Source organism: Octopus bimaculoides, chromosome 1, assembly GCF_046866305.1.
Source record: "Octopus bimaculoides isolate indiv1 chromosome 1, ASM4686630v1, whole genome shotgun sequence".
Taxonomy (NCBI): domain Eukaryota; kingdom Metazoa; phylum Mollusca; class Cephalopoda; order Octopoda; family Octopodidae; genus Octopus; species Octopus bimaculoides.
In genome coordinates, this window is record NC_142928.1 from 148,674,955 (window position 1) to 148,695,633 (window position 20,679).

Sequence of the window (20,679 nt, forward strand, 5' to 3'; positions counted from 1 at the left end):
TAACATCTTGTTCTTAACCCTTTAAGATTTAAACCAACCATATCAAGCCCAGATATTTCACCTGTTTTATATTCAAAATGGCAAGATTCAGCCTCTCACACCTACCCTACAATGTCATTATAAACATAAACAGTCATTCCATCAAAATCTCAAAACTACAAAATAATGTATAGTTAATTCAAAATAATGTGAATAAATGAATGTTATATTTGACAGAGTAATCTGTCAAATATAACAGAGAATGTTATATTTGACAGAGAATGTTATATTTGACAGAATGTTATATTTGACAGAGAATATTAAAGGGTTGAGTATTTTCTATGATAATTTACAGGTACAAAACTTAATCTCTTCCACACTATCCAAGTATGGTCAGCTCGATTTTCTTGTTAATAATGGTGGAGGACAGTTCATAAGTCGATTTGAGAATATTAATCTAAAAGGATGGAATGCTGTATTGGATACCAATCTAACAGGAACTTACTTGTGCTGTAGAGAAGGTCAGTGTAATTTCTTTTGAAGTTTCAGCAGTTAATAATTGATAAAGTTATTCGGTTATTATTGTTGTTTGTTAGTTCCAAATCAACTCTGATTGAGTAAATCTGATCAAAGGTGTTAAATCCATGGCAATCTTGTCTTTTTATGAAGCAGTGTACATCAAGAATCACATTATCCAATATGTTGTTGTTCTTTTTAAAACAACTGGATAGGCATAGGCATGGCTGTGTAGCTTTCAAACTGCATGATTTGGGGTTCAATCCTTAGTAGAAGACGTTTTGAGCAAATATCTTCTACTAGGCTGACCAGTGCCCTTTGAATAAATTTGGTAGACAGAAACTGTGTGAAACTTCTTGTGTGTGTGTGTGTGTGTGTATATTTTTCCTGTGACAGCTAGTGTTTGTTTATGTCCCTGTAACTTAATGATCCAGCATAAAAGACTGATAGAATATGTACCAGACTTTAAAAAAAAAACAGTTCTATTGTTGGTCTATGTCAGTCCAGTTTTAGCTGACCTACGATCAAAACATTCTAACCATGATCATCCCATGTTTTTTTTCAGTCATCAAGTATCCTGGACTCTATTGTCCAAGGTTTCCTTTTCCAAGATGGCACAGTTTGATTTCTGAGGGACTTAGCTGCTGTTTCTAGCAATTTGAGTGGTCCTGTAGATCACTGAGTGATCTACAGCAAGTTGAGTGGTCCTGAGTGTTTCTCAATCTTTTTACCCTTATGCAGCCCTTAAAATAAATTACATGTCTGAAGGAATGCCTGCACGAACAAAATTATATACCATATCTATCTTGTGTTTTTTCATCATAGTTCACATGGTAAATATTACATATATATATATCATCATCATCATCATTGTCGTTTAACGTCCGCTTTCCATGCTAGCATGGGTTGGTTGTTATATTATTTTGATAACATAAAGGTTAGATAGGATGATGTCGATATTACAATATTACAATAGCCAATATGTTATGCAGGTATAGTATTACAATCATGAAATTACCATTATCTTATCTCACTCTTTCTCACGAAACCCCAAGGAACCTTTTGTGGAACCCTAGGATTCCAGGGAATCCCAGTTGAGAAACACTGCTGTAGATGCTCCTTCACAGGATCATTTGATTGTGTCTTTTTAAGGATTTCATCATCATCATTGATGTCATTGTTTTAACATTCACTTTTCTAAACTTGCATGGGTCGGACAGAATTTAGTGAGGTAGATTTTCTATGTCCAGATGCCCTTCCTATCACCTACCCTCACCTGTTTCAAAGTAAGGTAATGTTTCCCATAACCAGACATATTTCTGCAAGATATTGGAAAGGAATAACATTTCTTAGATGACAATGGTACTCATTTATAACTATCGTGCATTGTCAAGGCAAGGACGGACACACACACACACATTTGCACACACACACATACATTTGCACATGCACACACACACGTTTGCACACGCGCGCACACACACACACACACACACACACACACACACAACAACAAGAAGCTTCTTTCAGATTTCTTCTACTAAATCCACTCCGAAAGCTTTAATAAGACCAATGCTATTGTGTGGAGGCATATGGCTTAGTGGTTAGGGAGTTATACTCATGATCGTAAGATTGTGGTTTCAATTCTTGGACTGGACACTTGGCCAAAACACTTCATTTCACATTGCTCCAGTCCACTCAGCTGGCAAAAATGAGTAGTCTTGGGATGGACCGGTGCCTTGTCCAAGTAGGGAATTTGTACACCATGAAACTAGGAAACTGGCCCTTATAAGTTGGCATAACTCAAGAAGATAACCTTTACCTTTACTTTCTTTAGTGCTATAGTTGAAGACACACTTGCCTAAAGTGCCATGGGTTATAGGAAATTTCACCATAAATATTTTATTATTTGCCTTAAGAAAATTCACTGCAAGAAATTTAATTTTAAATGATCTCATCACTTATTTTTAATGTTTGATGTCGAATAAAAATTTTCCTATTTAATGCTCTTATAAGAGGGTGGGGCATTGCCAGTTGAAGATGTGAGGTAAAGTAACTTCTACTTCCTATCTTACATGCAACCACTTGGTTATGTTACAAAATAAAAAAGATTGTCATTTATTAATTTGATATTTCACATGAGGCACCAGTGTAGGAGTGTGGTTAAGCGGTTTGCTTCCCAACCACATGGTTTTTGGTACAGCCTCATTGTATGACAACTTGGGCAAGTGTTTTCTACTATAGTCCTGGGCCACCTAAAAGCTTGTAAGTGGATTTGACAGTTGGAAGCTGAAAGAAGCCCATTGTATATATGAGAGCACTTATGTATATATATGTGTGTGTGTGTGTGTGTTCTCTCCCCCCCCCTCCCAACATCACTTGACAACAATGCTGGTGTGGTTACGTCTCCATAACTTAGCAGTTCAGCAAAAGAAACTGATAGAATAAGTACTAGGTTTACAAAGAATAAGTCCTGGGTTCGATTTTCTTGACTAAAAGCAGTGCTCCAGCATGGCCACAGTCAAATGACTGAAACAGGTAAAAGAATATATATATATGCATACATATATGGGTATGTTGGTGCAAATAGCAAAAATAGAACTCAAAATATGAGTATATGTATATTTTTATCAATATTTAGCAGAAGCAACAGAGTGAATCAAGGTCTGAGAGTTTCATGCATTGGCACTTATCAAACTAGTTACAGTTGAAGGTCTGCATGTTTATATAGCTGTTGATAAATAAATAAATATATTCCCTTATGGAATGTTCTAGAATGAATTATGATAATGTCACATGGATAATTAAAAAAATTTTAAAATTTGCCCATTATGTCGTTCAATAAGTAAATACAGAAATACATAAGAAAGAAACAAAGAGAAAAAGAAAAACAAAAACAAAAAAAGAATATTGTGTATGAAATCACATACGCATACACATATTCACATCTACACACACACATGCACAGATACACCTGTTTTTTTTCTTTCTAATTTGTCTATGTATTTGCTTATTGAATGAGAATTGGCAAAATTTTGAATTTTTTGAATTATCTGCATGACATTATTATAATTCATTCTAGAACATTCAATAGGTAAATTATATTTATTTATTTATCAACAGCTATATAAACATGCAGATCTTCAACTGTAACTAATTTGGTAAGTGCCAACATATGAAACTCTCAGACCTTGAGTCACTCTGATGCTTCTGCTAAATATCATTTTCTACTCTAGGTACAAGGTCCAACATTTTTGGTGAGGGGGGGGGGGGTACTGGTACTTAATTTATCGACCCCAAAAGGATGAAAGCAAAGTTGACCTTGGTGGAATATGAACTCAGAATGTAAAGACAAATGAAACACTGCTAAGCATTTCGCTTGGTGTGCTAACATTTCTGCCAGCTCGCTGCCTTGCTTCTGCTAAATATTAATAAAATAAATATATATAGTTCAAATTTACAGAAAACAAAACATGAAGTCAGGTGAGGGAAAAACAAGCTGGTGTATTAGTTTGATGCTAGGGAAGAAGAGAGAGAGAGAGGGGTATAGCTATTTGAGTATGTGAGTGTCTCTCCCAGTCTTGATATTATGTGATGGCTGCAAATGAGTGTCAATATCATACATGTGGTGTCATTCATTTCCAATATTCTGTGGAAACATATTTAGTCATGGGGAAATATTTACCTTGCTTGGAAATACGTGAGGGTTGGTGACAAGAAGAGCATTTGGCCATAGAAAATCTGCTTCAATAAACTCCATCTAACCCATGCAAACATGGAAATCTGGACATTAAAATAACAGTAGTGGTGGTAGTCCTTTTTAGCTAATGTCACACAAAATAAAGGGCAAAAACCCCTTTCGGTCATGAATGATCATGAGATTGCACCTAGGAAGTTCCCTCCGGGCAAGGTTGTTTATGGAAGACCAGCAGTCGTCTATGCATACCAGCCTCCCCTCTCCACGACACTGATGTTTTATTCAAGGGAAAGGCAAAGGCCGATACAGCTTGACACCAGTGACATCACAACTCATTTCTACAGCTGAGTGAACTAGAACAATGTGAAATAAAGTGTCTCGGTCAAGAACAAAATCACACAAAATACAACCTTCGTATTTCCTAGTATACACTATCAGCCATGTGAATATCATGTGCTTATTTCATAGCATTCACTTAAACTTACTGTTTTCTGTATTGTAGGTGCAAGGTTATCACATTTCTCTTCATCTTTTTAAAACATTATTTGCATATAAAATTTTTAAAGAAACTTATATTATTCTATTTAACATTACTTCACTAGCATTTACCATTATATTATTTTCTTATGAGTGACAATTACTAATTTCGTTTGTACGACATATCTGACAGATAGTAGGTGGCTCTGATTATTTCCCCTACACTGTGCAATTTTCTATTGACAACGTAAACTTATCAAGAACTTTATCTGTCTATCTATCTATCTATCTATCTATCTATCTATCTATCTACTAAAACTCTGTGATTGCTTGCTTGTGTGCATGCTTGTCTGTAATTTGATACAACTAAACCAGTGCATAATGGGAAAATATTCTGAAAGTAAGGTACCCCTGAAATGTGAATTCAAATGGAATAAAACAAGTTTTGTGTAAATCAAATCATGGATTTCCGAGATATGCAGTTTTTTGTGGGGGCTACCTTCATAAATAGCCAAAATGGCACATAAGGGGAAAATACTCTGAAAGTAACATAATTCTGAAATGGAAATATATAATACTGTGTAAATTGTTTCCATTAATTTTATGTTTACGTTATATAAAAATTCCTTTTGCATTTTTGTAGAAGTGTGCACATATGCCATAAATAGATGCTGTTACTGGAGTTCAAGTTCATCCCCAGAAATTCTATATCTATTAGATGCTGTAAATAATCAATAAAACCTTAAACATTGAACTTGCAAACCAGATCTATGATGACACGAATGAATTGAAATATTTAACTGAATCATCATAAAATTAACTTTCATTTCAATGCAATGCTGAAACTAGCTTCATTGTTTTATAACCTGAACTGTCAGTGACCCAATGGGTCAGGGGTAGTCTAGTCGTTCATTATTTTCAAGTAGAATTCAATTCTTTATATCCTGGTATGTAATTCTAGGATTGCCCTAGGTCATTTATCAACAACTTTGCATACATTTAAATATTTGCTGACTCTTCTCCCTACAATTTTATCTTCTATCTTTTACCTCTTTCAGCCATGGGAGTGTGGTCATACTGGGGCACTGCTTTGAAGGATTTAATTGAACAGATTGATCACCAGTAGTTATTTTTGAGTCTGGTACATATTCTATTGGTCCCTTTTGCCAATCTTCTTAGTTACAGGGACATAAATTAAACAAATCAACACCAGTTGACAAGTAGTGTAGGGGACAAACACAAAGACACACACCCTTTCTCCATAAATATAAATGTGTGTGTGTATGTTTGTGTGTGTGTGTGTGAGAGAGAGTATCTGTGTGTCTATGTGTAGCATAGTGTATATCTGTGTAGGAATATATAATAACCATTATTTATACCTTGTCTGATACAGATATATATATATATATATATATATATATATATATATATATATATATATAAAAGAGAGAAGAGGATAAAGAGACCAATGACAAAGTTAGAATTATATTTTATGTATAAAGTCTTACAGCTGTTTCAGGAAAAATCCAATGTATCCCTTCATCGGAGACAGAAATAGTAGAGGAATGTATCTATATGTATATATAAAACAGGCTTCCATGCAGCTTTCATCTACCAAATTCACAAAGCTTTGGTCAATCTAGGGCTATAGTAGAAGACACTTGTGCAAGGTGCCATGCAGCGTGATTGAACTGAAAATCATGTGGTTGCAAAATGAGCTTCTTAAAAATACAATGTGGAAGTGATCATATGACCTAATCTATTGAATAGATATATGTGGGAAAGTAGCAATTATCTGAGTGGTTGTTTTGTATAGTTCTTTTATGTTGGTCAAGTGTGCTCTGTTTGGCCTTGTGCTATGATGTCAGTATATTTTTACAAATTATTCATATCTATGAATGAATGAGAAAAGGATGTATTATGACTCTGTATCAGATTTAGAACAGTGCTTTGTTAGTGTGCTTGGCAGACAGAAACTGTGTGTGGAAGTCTTCTGTGTACACAAGGTGCTTTCCAGAAGTTTTTAGACATTTTAAGGAGGGACATTTATTAATTTCAAAGTACAAAATTCTAATCTTCTTCAAAATTCCAGCCACATTGTGAAGGTCCCATAGAAGACCTCCAAAGTAAAAGTACACAGGGCCCTGTGGACAAGTGCATCAACATGCATTTGGGGAGGAAAAACCCAGCTTTTACATACTCACTCTACAACACCAATCTTAGAAAATCTGTTAATGAACATGACCTGAGTATTATTGTCAACAGCCATCTTCTTTGGCCAAGCCACATATCTAAAATTGTCAAGAAGGCTGAGGGTGTCTTAGTATCACTCAGTAAGACCTTTGTCAGCTGCTTTCCAGCCAGCTATTTAAATCTGTATGTGACTATGGTGTGTCCTCACTTAGAGCTTGCATCACAAATCCCTATCTTTCTTGGCATATCAATCTCCTGGAAACTGTTCAGAAACATGCACCCAGACAGATACCTACCATCAAGCATCTACCATACTCTAAACATCTTGCTTTCCTAGGCATGAACACATTAAAGCTCCGGCATCTGGCAACTGACCTGGCAGATACCCATAAGATTATCCAGCATTTTTCTTGAATTCTATATGTCTAACTCTTACGGACATGCTTGCACACTCAAAAACCCATGACTTTCAGAAACATTTTTTCATATTCAGAATTCCTGAAGCATGAAATAAACTATCTGCGTCATTTAGTAGCTGTTGAGGTACTACATCCTTCAAAACTTTCATGGTTCCTGAAATTCACCAGCCTGATAATCCCCACCTCCTTCCTTCCTTCCTTCTTTCTTTCTTTCTTTCTTTCTTTCTTTCTTTCTTTCTTTTCATTGCTGAAGACTCATTCACTGTCGATTTCCTGTGCATATTCTATGTACTGTTCATACAGTATTGGTTACTTTTTCTGATGAGTTGTAGTGCATCTGAACACTGTATACAATAAGTTCGTTATTATTCTATCTGGAATGACAAAAATTGGCAGGTCAGCTTATTAGATATATTGTAATGACATTCTAAAATTACAATAATCTAAGACAGTTATAGCTGCCTCTCCTAAAATAAGTCTCAAAACTTCTGGAATACATCTTTGTCTGTCTGTGTGTCTGTGTGTATGTATGTATGTATGTATGTATGTATGTATCTCTCTCTCTCTCTCTGATGAAGATTTTATATTTTTATTAATGCATTGGTACATGTGTTTCAGCATTACATGTATTTATGTATATATGTATACACGTATGTATATGTGTGTGTGTGTGTGTGCTTGTATGTGTGTGTATGTATGCATACATGTATATATGTATGTATATATGTATGTATGTATGTATGTATGCATGCATGCATGCATGTATGTATGTATGTATGTATGTATGTATGTATGTATGCATGCGTGTATGTATTGTGTGTTTGTGCTTGTGATCCCATTGTTTGACAACCAGTGTTGACTTGTTTATGTCCCTGTAATGTAGCAGTCCAACAAAAGAGACCAATACAATAGATAGCCGACTAAAAAAATAAATACTGGATTGATTTTATTTGAATGAGTTCATGGACCCCCTAGTATTACCTTTGTGGACCACCAGGGGTCCTCGGACCACAGGTTGTGAACCACTGCAATAAGAAGTAAAAGAAGAAAAAGAGAGTAATAACAGAGAGTAGGTGGAGGGGAGGAAAGAGAAAAGACAGAGGTGAGGAGAAAAAGAGATAGAAAGGATGGAGGTAAGGAGAGAGAGAGAGAGAGAGAGAGAGTGAATTACAGTAAAGATGTATGATGGTAACAGATTGGAAGTGATGAATGTTAATAAAGTGATAAAAAAAGGGAGTTAAAGGCATGAAAGAGAGTAATGGCTAGCAATAAAGGAATCATGGTGAGTGGGGTATTGAATTCAAAAATTCAGTGCTGTCCTTCATTACACAGGCAGTATGATGAGAGAGGGGTATATTAATAGGAGAGGGTGTGACTGATAGACAAGCATAACAAAGAGAGGGAGAGCAATGTATAGAAATTTAATATGAACATGTTGGTTAGGAGAGTTCTAAATCTAGATATTCTTTTCTCCTCTAGGCACAAGGCCTGAAATTTTTGAGGAGGCCGGGCCAGTCGATTAGATTGATTCTAGCACACAACTGGTACTTAATTTATCGACCCCAAAAGGATGAAAGGCAAAGTTGACCTCAGCGGAATTTGAACTCAGAACATAAAGACAGACGAAATACCAGTAAGCATTTCGCCTGGTGTGCTAACGTTTCTGCCAGCTCGCCGCCTTGTTCTAAATCTAGATATAATGCATGCTACTCGCCATAAACACCACCACCTTCATTTTTACATCTGTTTTCATGCATGCATTGGTTGGGTTGTGTCATTTCTGACATGGCTCTTCACAACAGTTAAGTGAACAGGTCTCTCTGGTACACAATTTGGGAAATTTCAGAGTCTTGATGCATTGCTATTGAAAGTAGGCTTGGTGCGATAAGAGGTTGTTGGATAGTCAATGGTTTGTGTTCTTAAGGAGGTTTTAAGTGCTTTGTTTTTAATAGGGAACCTTCATATAATCACTTGACCAGCTGTTATAAAGAAACCAGTTCTCCCTTTAAGCCAGACCCTGTCGTTTTAAAAAATGGGAGGATAGACTAGATAAATATATTTTGCATATATTATGCCAGGAAAAATACACAGTTGGAATATTAGTTACAAGATGAAAAAAAAACTAAAATACAGTATATTTTAATGTTTAAGTTACTAATAATTCAGGTAATGCCAGCTATTTTCTTGCTGTTTTCATCTCACACACACATGCAGGCACACACGCACACACACATGCAGGCACACACACACACATGCAGGCACACACACACGTGCATGCACGTATGCATGCATGCATACATGCACTCGCGCGTGCGCACACACACACACAATGTGCCTCTTTCTCTTTCTGTCTACTGAATCCATTTACATGGCTTTGGTCAGCTTGGAGCTATGCTAGAAGACATCAATGCCCCCGAATGTGATCGATGCCAGGATTGCCTGACTGGCTCCCATGCCAGTGGTATGTAAAAAGCATTATCCGAACATGACTGATGCCAATACCACCGGGCTGGCTCTCGTGCCAGTAGCACGTAAAAAGTACTATATGAATGTGATTGATACCAGGCTTGCCTGACTGACACCTGTACCGGTGGCACGTAAAAGGCATCCACTACACTCTTGGAGTGGTTGGTGTTAGGAAGGGCATCCAGCTGTAGAAACATTATCAGATCAGATTGGAGCCTGGTGCAGCCACTGGCTCTCCAGATCTCACTCAAACCGTCCAACCCATGCCAGCATGGAAAGAGGACATTAAACGATAATGATGATGATGCTGAAGGTGCAGTACAGTGGGACTGAACCTGAAGCAACGCAGTTGGAAAGCAAGCTTCTTAACCATATTGTCATGCCTGTACCTTGTTATGTAAATAATAATTGTTTTATCTTCCACCTTTGTGCATTAGCATGTATTAAAGAGGTTAGTGATGTGGTATTTTCCCTTTTTATATTAATCTCCTATCATCTCATCTGTAAGGCTCAATCTTTTCATACCTTCAGGACTTGCATAGTCTATCAGTACCATATGTACAGGCTCTCAGCAACTTACAGCACATCTTTCTGTACATGTCTGCCAATGTCTTTGATACCTTGTCACTTTCTCTTAAGAAAGTAATTGAGTGCTTGTGTACTTAGCTCCTGAATTTTTTGAGTGCAGTTCTTAGTAATAATGGCTTTTTGAAAGTGCTCTCAGTGAATCACATGTAACTGCTTTCAATAATGTCCAGGGATGTTAGAGATGTTCAGTATATACTTGTTTTGGAGAGGCAAAACCTCTTGAAGGTTCAGGTCGAGTGATTTTTCAGTTACAAGAAATGGGGTCTGCGTGGACATATGTTTTTGGTTTTAGCATGTGATCTGTGAAGTGTTGTTGTCCAGGCCAGAATAGCTGACCTGAATGTTATAATTGCTAAAGAGTTTGTTGTATTTGTGTGTCAGTGGAAAATGGTATCTTACTGGAGCTAGTATGTTCCTGACTATATTAGTGGTTATGTTGAAGTTGGGTAGTGGATTATACTAAGTTGTCCTTCTCTTTTAGTTTCTTCTCTAGCGTTGGGAAAGTACAATAAGGTATTATTGTCCAAAGATAGATCAGAAACTCTCTTACTTATTCTCGCTGCAAAGTACTTAATTATGACTGAAGAATAGTTGGAATTTTGTGTATGTTTATAATGATGTTATAGTGCTTTTTAATTGAATAAATTTAATGTTGTGTCAAGAAAGTTGGTTTCCATTAAGTTGATACTAATATTTATGTGTAAAAGGAACTCCTTTAAATCCTTTCTAAATTTGTTCCTGATATAGCCACTCATATGAGATTGCTCAACTACTATCTCTGTACAATCCAGAGTTAAGGAGGCGGATGCCCTTTTTGAAATTGTTGAGGACAAAAAGACTCAAGAGTCAATCATTTCAGTGTTATCTTTATCTTCCCATAGAGTCGCTGATCTTTTGTTTTGAGCCATAAGAAATCACCAGGATATAACTTTGACTTCATTATTATTTTGGTGTTTAGGTTACTAATTGCGGTAACTTTTTCCCTGAAATATAGAATTTCATAAGAAAGAATTTAGAAATGGATAAGTAAATTCCCATGACATTAGACTGGATGAATCTGCAATATAGTTTGTTTTTGATGCCATGAAAACATTCAATAATGGTGGAACTACAGTTTCATTGATCTAGCTTACAATACTCTTAGTTAGGGGATTAATTGCACCAAAAATGCACTTGCTTGCTCCCTCCAATTCAATTTTTAAGAGTTAATTAACCCTCATTTAGTGTTCAAGGGGAAATTGCCTTTTTGGTCCTTAAGAGTAACATAAGGTGCATTCACAGTGAGGTGACCCACATGGTCCTCTGTCTTTAGTTGGGTAACTAGCTCCTTCACATCTGTGTTTAATAGAGCAGTTGCTAAACAGCAAAGTAGTTGCTGCGTGATGACTATATCATAAAGCCATGTCATCAGTATCTGGCCTACAACATATTTGGTCATGCACTACATCTAACCAAAGAGAATCAACCTTATTGCATTGCTGATACATCTTCAACCATCCAGCAAATATTGTTTAAACTATTTTAAGTCTATTTTATGTGTGTGAAACCTTGAATAACAGTAGAGAGGATCCTTAACTTATTTCTATATCTATCTGTCTGTTTAGCATTTTTACATGCCTTTCTCTATGCTTGCATGGGTTATATTATTTTTGTTGAAGCAAATGCTTTTGCAGCTAATTATTTCATTATAGCTATGTGGTTAAGAAGTTTGCTTCCCAATCATGTGGTCTTGGGTTCAGTCCCACTGCATGGCACTTTGGGCAGATGTGTCTTCTACTACAACTTGAGACTGACCAAAGCCATGTGAGTGGATTGATTTGTGGAATCTAAAGTCTGTTGTGTGTATCCGTGTGTGTGAAAATGTTCATATCTCTTTGTTTGGGTTTTATGTGATAGTTATAAAGATAGTAGTTATTGATAACCACTTGACTATGAAATAGAGGATGGAAACCATTCTATGTCAGTCAGGTACAATAGAGTAAACAGTTACGTACTTTGTCCTGGGAATCAACACACCGGTTGCGTTAGCAAGGTTTGATCTTATGATCATGGAGTCAGTAGTGCAACATCTTAAAACTAACAGCCTATGTGTATGTACACACATGGTCAATATTCCATTGTTATACTAAAATTTTCTTACACATACCAAATGTTTTGGCATACAAGTTGAATTTTTCAGACCAAAATTTACAGCCAATAAGATAGATTAATTTATTCATCAAGACATCTTTGGAGGACCAAAAATTCCATGTAAAATACATCAGAATTTGGAAAAAGGGTAGTGATGTTTGAATATTTATGCTACATGTAAAATGCATAAGGGCTTAGAAAGTGGGTAATGATGTTTGAATATTCATATTACATGTTTAAACTGTATACTATGTTGACTTGTATGCCAGAAAATACAGAACATTTTGCACTCAGTGTTCTTCATTTGAAGAACTTTTGTTGCCTACAGATACAGCAATGCTATGAAGTATAATGTAAGCCATGATGATGTCACTTGTTCTTTCATAGATAATAACTAGGATAAACAGCTAGCTAGCTGGCTGGCTCATTTAATTTATCTCTACTTGCACTGCTCAAATACGCATATTCATTGATAAAAACACTTTACATCAGATGTGACCCCCATCAAATAAACTCTTTGGCTTGTGAAAAACACTTGAAAATCTGTTAACAATATTCCTTTGAATTCATTGTTATCTTTAGGCACATCAGTTTTGTATCCAGCAACCACTCCAATCTGTCTCTACTTGTAACATATTTAATACATTGTTACCACTACTTGAGAAAGCTACTCTTTCCTCTCTTAAAAAAAAAAAATAATAAAAAGAGACAGGCTTAGGTTTGGTTTGCCTGTTATTTTAATTTTATTACTATCATATCTTGTATAGAAATCTGACCTCAATATATATCGTTCATTTCATCGACCTTGCTAACAGCAGCTGTAACAGCTTGTTACCACTACATTATCGGTATATTATCATACTTCACTTACATAAATATGCATACAAGCTTTCCTCTTCATCTGTTTCTATACTCTTTGGGTAGAATCTAAGCCTGCAGCAAATATTCCTTGACCTCTGCTTTGGTTTCACTCCACCATTATATCATTTTCATCATCATCATCGTTTTCATCATCTCCATCATTGTTTTAATATTTATTTTTCCATGCTTGCATGGGACTACTTTGCGGCAAAGTTTTCTATAGCTTGATACACCAATCCTTGCCTCTTTTGAAGCACCATAATAATCTTCCAGACTATTGAACAACAAACAGCCCAGACATGCTTTTGTGATGAGCTCCTAACAAACAACAATGCCTGTATAAACAGTGATGTGTTTGTTTACACAAACAGTGAACGCATGTGAAGATATATGAACTCACCAACACAAACTCACACACATACACACGCACGTTTTTTCACACTCGGCATACATGCATGCATGCATACATACATACATACATGCATACATACATACATACATACATGCATGCATGCATACATGCATGCATAAATCCATACATACATACATGCATACATACATGCATGTATACATGCATACATACATACATACATACATATTGTGAACTCGTCTCCTTAATCTGAGAATCAGGATCAGTCCCACGGGAATTTAAAGACACTTCTATTGTCCGTCTTTATATGCACAAAGACAACACATGTGAATGCAACAACATCACGATCATGGTTTAACGTCCTTTTTCCATGCTGGCATGGGTTGGACGGTTTGACTGAGGTCTGGAGAGCCAGCAGCTGCACCAGGCTCCAATCTGATCTGGCAATGTTTCTACATCTGGATGCCCTTCCTAACTCCAACCACTCTGAGAATGCAGTGGGTACTTTTTACGTGCCAGCAGCATGGGAGCCAGTCAGGCGGCCCTAGCATCAATCACATTTGGATAGTGCTTTTTACATGTCACTGGCATGGGAGCTAATCAGGGGGCACTAACATTGGCTATGTTCAGATGGTGCTTTTTACATGCCACCAGCATGGGAGCCAATCAGGGGGCACTGGCCACAGCTACGATTTTGGTTTCACTTGACTCAATAGGTCTTCTCAAGCACAGCATATTGCCTGACGATTGAAGGGTACTTTTAAACGGGCCAGTTATGCGACACTGGCATCGGCCATGGCTACGATCTCACTTTAGTTGCTGGGTCTTCTCAATCACAGCATATCTCCAAAGGTCTCCGTCTCCTGTCATTGTCTCTGTGAGGCCCAATGTTTGAAGGTCATATTTCACCACCTCATCCCACCTCTTCCACTGGTTCCTTCCACTGTTAGGGTGTGGCACTTCCTCACACAGCTTTTCTCATCCATACGTAACACATGACCATACCAGCGCAGTTGTCTCATTCCATGAAGTAATAACCTTGTTATATCACTGTACACACCAAGCAACTAACTACATAATCATGAGTTCAGATCATAATATGACCAGGTCGTTGCACCTTTGAGCTAAGAACCTACCTTTCTCTGCACTTGCTCTACTTTATGTAGCTTAAACAAAAAGACAAGGGAGTAAACTGGTAGAACTGTTAGCTCATCAGACAAAATGTTTAGCAGTATTTCTTTTAGTTCTTTATGTTCTGAGTTCAAATCCCACTAAAGTCAACTGTGGATTTAATCTCTTCAGGGTTAGTAAAATAAAATACAAGCGCTGGGATTGAAGTAATTGACTTGTCCCCAGCTCTCAAAATTGTTGGCCTTCAATCCTGTAATGGATCAGGGTTCATTCAAAGGGGACATTGTGATCTTGATCATTTTATACACCATGGAAACCAAGTAAACTGCAGTATGAGCCCTCAAGAATAAAAGAAGGGCTCCACTTCTGATTAATTGGTGAGTGGCTAATGTTGGCAATAAAAAAAGAATCTAACAGCAAATAAATCATCCCAAACATTTAATTAAAAAAATAAGACGTATCTCCCTTTTGTGCTTTGTCGGGAAGATCCTTGAAAGAGTTATCTTAAACAGACTAAATGATGCCCTTATCAGCTTAGTGTTGCCTGAATCTCAGTGTGGCTTTTGGCTGGTAGAGGCACAGTGGATATGATTTTCAGTCTGAGGTAACTGCAGGAAAAGGCTCATGAGCACAACTGAGACCTTTTTTGTCACTTTTGTTGACCTAGCTTAAAGCTTTCAACACTGTATCTAGGGATGCTCTCTAGGTTGTCCTTAGAAAGCTAGGTATTCCTGAAAAGATGCTCAATGTCATCACTTCTTTCCATCAAGGGATGATGGCTTTTGTTAGATCTAGCAAAGAAGTGTCTGATTCATTCATAATCTCAAATAGGACAAATCAAAGCTGTGTTCTTGCATTGTCTTATTTGCTTTGTATTTCTCTGTCATGTTGGAAACAGCATCTGAGGGTATTAAAGGAGTAAAGTTTGAGTACAGAAGTGGTGGTGGCTTGTTCAACCAACAGTGCTTCAAAGCAAAATCTAAGACTTTGGTGCAAACATTTTAAGTATTTACTCTTCACAGACAATTGTGTACTTGTAGCACACACTCTTGAGGACATGCAATGGAGTCTAAACAACTTCTTGCATGCATTGAAAACTGAGCTTGTCCATCAGCCCATACATGACCATTCTCCTGCTGTTGCTCCTACTGTATATGTTGATGGGAGAGCATTAAAAACTGTTTCCTCCTTCACTTATCTTGATTCCATTGTGTCCAATGATGCGAAGATGGATAAAGAAATTGAGTCCAGAATTTGGAAGGCTAATCCAGAATTGTTAAGTTTTATCACAGGCCTTGAAACGGCCACAACATATCATTTAAGGTGAAAGTCAATGTGTATCTATCAAATTCACTCACAAGGCTTTGGTCAGCCCAGGGCTGTAGTAGAAGTCACTTCACCAAGGTGCTGTGGAGTGCGACTGAACCTGAAACCATATGGTTATGAAGTGAATTTCTTTCTTAACCACACAGTCATGCCTGTACATATCACTGTCATCATCATCATCATCATCATCATCATCTTAATGGTCATTTTTCCATGCTGGTATGAGTTGGATTGAGTTATATTGAGGCAGGATTTTTATGGCCAAATGCCCTTCCTGTAGTCAACTCTCACCTGTTACCCAGCAATGTCATATTTCTCTATGGCCAGACATGTCTGGCCATAAGTGTGAGAGTGACTCTCACTTACAACTATCATGCAATGTCAAGACGAGGCGACACAAACAAATACACTCACACATACATACATACATACATACATACATACATACATACATACGTGTGTGTATGTGTGTATGTGTGCAATGGTCTTTAAGTTTCCATTTATCAAATCCACTCAAGGTTTTGGTCAGCCTGGAACTGTAGTAGAGGACACTTGCTCTAGGTGCCATGCATTGGGATTAAACAAGGAACCATGCTGTTGGGAAGCAAATTTCTTAACCACAAAACTATGCTTACACCTATATATATATATATCATCATCATCATCATCATCATTTAACGTCCGCTTTCCATGCTAGCATGGGGTGGACGATTTGACTGAGGACTGGTGAAACCGGATAGCAACACCAGGCTCCAATCTATATATATATATATGTGTGTGTGTGTGTGTGTATAAGGGATGACCACTAGGTGGACATCCAATATGCCAGAAAGTGGTCATCAATGACCTCTTTCTGGCATATTGGATGTTCACCTAGTGGTCATCCCTTATACACGTGTAATACAATTTTTTTCTGAATTTTCAGATTTTTTTTATATGCAAGGCCACTTGGTTATAAATTGAATTAATATTCAATTTATCACCCTATCTATCTATCTATCTATCTATCTATCTATCTATATATATATATATATGTATATATATATATATATATATATATATATATATATATATATATATTATTATAAAATCTGTTAATTAATCATATATTAATTAATATCGATTAATTATCAGGAGGCCAGCACATCTAAAGAATCAAAGAGATTCAGAAATATTATCTGCAATCTCAAGGGATTAAGGTACATTTTAAAAAATAACGTCGACCACTAATGTGGACAATTAATGCGCTAGAAATAGATCACATCTTGTGTCTATTAAGACCTAAATTGTTCTCAACATGAAATATAGCAGCATACCAAAAACGTGAGCGGGCAAGACATTTAAAATCACCTAAAAAGTCATTCTCAAACAGGGACCGGTTTCGGATTTAACAAATTCTTACGATTTGTCTATTCCTCTTCAGCCTGATTTGTAATGTAACCGCAATCATCAGAATCGTATACAGAGTTGTCCACCGCCATGGGTGCGCGTGCACATGGTTCTGCTAATTACAGCTTAATGGTAAAATTCAAACATCTTCGTTTTGGCGCGCTAATTCCAGGAATATATCTGCAGAGAATATTTACTGCGTCGAATATATTCAGTATGAGAACATGGGTAATGGGTAAAATATTATTATAAAATCTGTTAATTAATCATATATTAATTAATATCGATTAATTATCAGGAGGCCAGCACATTCAGGCTGAAGAGGAATAGACAAATGGTAAGAATTTGTTAAATCCGAAACCGGTCCCTGTTTGAGAATGACTTTTTAGGTGATTTTAAATGTCTTGCCCGCTCACGTTTTTGGTATGCTGCTATATTTCATGTTGAGAACAATTTAGGTCTTAATAGACACAAGATGTGATCTATTTCTAGCGCATTAATTGTCCACATTAGTGGTCGACGTTATTTTTTAAAATGTACCTTAATCCCCTGAGATTGCAGATAATATTTCTGAATCTCTTTGATTCTTTAGATGTGCTGGCCTCCTGATAATTAATCGATATTAATTAATATATGATTAATTAACAGATTTTATAATAATATTTATATATATATATATATATATATATATATATATATATATATATATATATATATATAGAGAGAGAGAGAGAGAGAGAGAGAGAGAAAGAGAGAGAGATGTCAAGCTTCTGTAGAAGTTCTTTCTACCAAATTCCACTTACAAAGTATTAGTGAACTCTACAACTCAAAGCTATAGCAGAAGGCAATATCTACAGTGTACCATATAATAAAGACCTAATATGGAACAATAGGCTTGTGAAATGATCTTCTTAATCACACAGCCAAGCGCCTATATGTTAAAATTGAACAAACTATTGTAAATAAATCATTATGAACTCTTTCAACAAATCATCATAATACCCACCTCCACAACTGTTATACACCTCTATATGTTTATACCAGATGTTTCACTGACCTCTTAATTGATTTATTTTTCTTTTAGCATGTGTGTGTGTGTGTGTAAAAAAAGTCACAAAAATAATATAAATCAATGACAGAGCTATTGTTATGATATTCTTTCTGCAATAAGCGCAAGGTCTGAAATTTTGAGGGTGGGAGCTAGTTGGTTACGTTGACCCCAGTGCTCAACTGGTACTTATTTCATCAACCCCAAAAAGATGAAAGGTAAAACTGACATCAGCAGAATTTGAACTCAGGACATACAGAGCTGGAAGAAATACTGCAAAACATGCTAACAATTCTGCCAGCTTTTTTTTTTTAATTCTTTTTTTATTTGTTTCAGTCATTTGACTGCAGCCATGCTGGAGCACCACCTTCAGTCAAACAAACCGACCCCAGGACTTATTCTTTGTAAGCCTAGTACTTTTGATCTCTTTTGCTGAACCCTAAGTTAATGGGGACATAAACATACCAGCATCAGATGGTAGGGAGACAAACACACAAACATACGCACACACACACACACACACGCGCGCGCGATGGGCTTTGGTTGGCCTGAAGCTATAGTAGAAGACATTTGCTCAAAGTGTAACACAGTGGGACTGAACCTGGAACCATGTGGTAGGTAAGCAAGCTACTTACCACACAGTCACTCCTTTGATATTTTTTTTGATAAGACAAGTTGCCAATGTTTTTAAGTTGTTACAGGTTTCAACACTTGAACTTAGACCAAACTGAGGCACAGTTATGATATAATTAATTGCTACTAGTAAATCGTTTTGTTGATCATGCAAGAATAGAAAACAAAGTTTTTGACTTCCATCAGAGTTTTAAACTAAAGCTGAGGTGAATTGATGGGCAGTATTGAATTATGACCACTGATGATGATGATGACAAAGTTCAGTCCTTGTGGCAGAGTGGTGGGTTGTATGCCAGTGGAGCACAACCTCTTGATAGGGCCTCCTGTATTGGACAGATCAAATAATGGAGGCCAGATAAAATAAATAACAATCAAATACTAGATTTAACCCCCTTTCTCTGTCCTCTTTCCTTAAAGTAGTGGCCATGTATTTATATTTAAATACTCTTAAAAGTTGTTAAAAAATATACATTAGCAACAGAGGTAGTATTAATATTGAGAAGTTATATTTATTCCCATTTAAATCTGAATGTTCGTTAGAACAAACTATACTGTGGTTGATACCATGAGAAAAACTCTCATATAGGCTTTTGGTGCAAAATGCATGCTTGTTTATGTTGCTAGCAGGGAGAGAAGACCCTACCAACTCCAGTGCTGAGACCACCAGATCATGTGATTTCAACTTTACTCGATCTCATCAGTGATGGATGCTCGACTGCTAGAGACAGCAGTGACTCACCTCCCTGCCAGTGATATATAGAAAATCAGTACCTGAACAGTCACTGGTGTTGCAATTAGCCAGTGAACTTGTTAAAAAATATATATTAGTAAAAGAGGCAGTATTAATACCAAGAGGCAATATTTATTCCCACTCAAATGTGGATGTTCTGTTAGAACAAGCTATACTGCAGTAGATACCACAAGAGAAACTCTCATATGGGCTTTTGGTGCAATATGCATGCTTGTTTATATCACTAGCAGGAAGACAAATCCCCACCATCACCAGTGCCAAAACCACCTGTTAATATGATTTCAACCTTTTTAAAAGTTGGTCTCAGTAAAGAGTATGGTGATTAAAATAAATAAGTATTGTTAAGTCAGTTGCATTTCTGTTTTATCACATTGTATAAAATGTTTGAAATGTTAAAATCATTATTTTCCACTCCTAACAAAACCCAGTTAACTGTATATTTCCTGCCTAGCATAGGAAAATCTAAACTTCTTTTGAAAGCTATCACTTTGTTCTGTCTGGTAAGCTTTTAGTAGACAGACAAAAAATGAAATACTGAAATACACATCTCTCTCCCCCCTCTCTCTATTTCATTATATATATATATATATATATATATATATATATATATATATATATATATATATATATATATATATATATATATATATATAAATTGAGTATAAGTGACATCAGATGTAAGTGTGCAGGAGAGAAGACTGTGCT

General features: G+C 36.4%; 1 protein-coding gene across 4 annotated transcripts in view; it reads left to right on the forward strand.

Moving 5' to 3' along the window:
• The window catches only part of LOC106868726 (peroxisomal trans-2-enoyl-CoA reductase), a 55,775-nt gene that overhangs the window by 8,959 nt on the left and 26,137 nt on the right, over positions 1-20,679 (forward strand). For all 4 annotated transcript variants that reach the window (XM_014914122.3, XM_089359660.1, XM_014914123.3 and 1 more), the window contains one exon: positions 335-500. In XM_014914122.3, the coding sequence (XP_014769608.1) occupies positions 335-500 (166 nt within the window). The remainder of the gene's footprint in view (positions 1-334; positions 501-20,679) is intronic.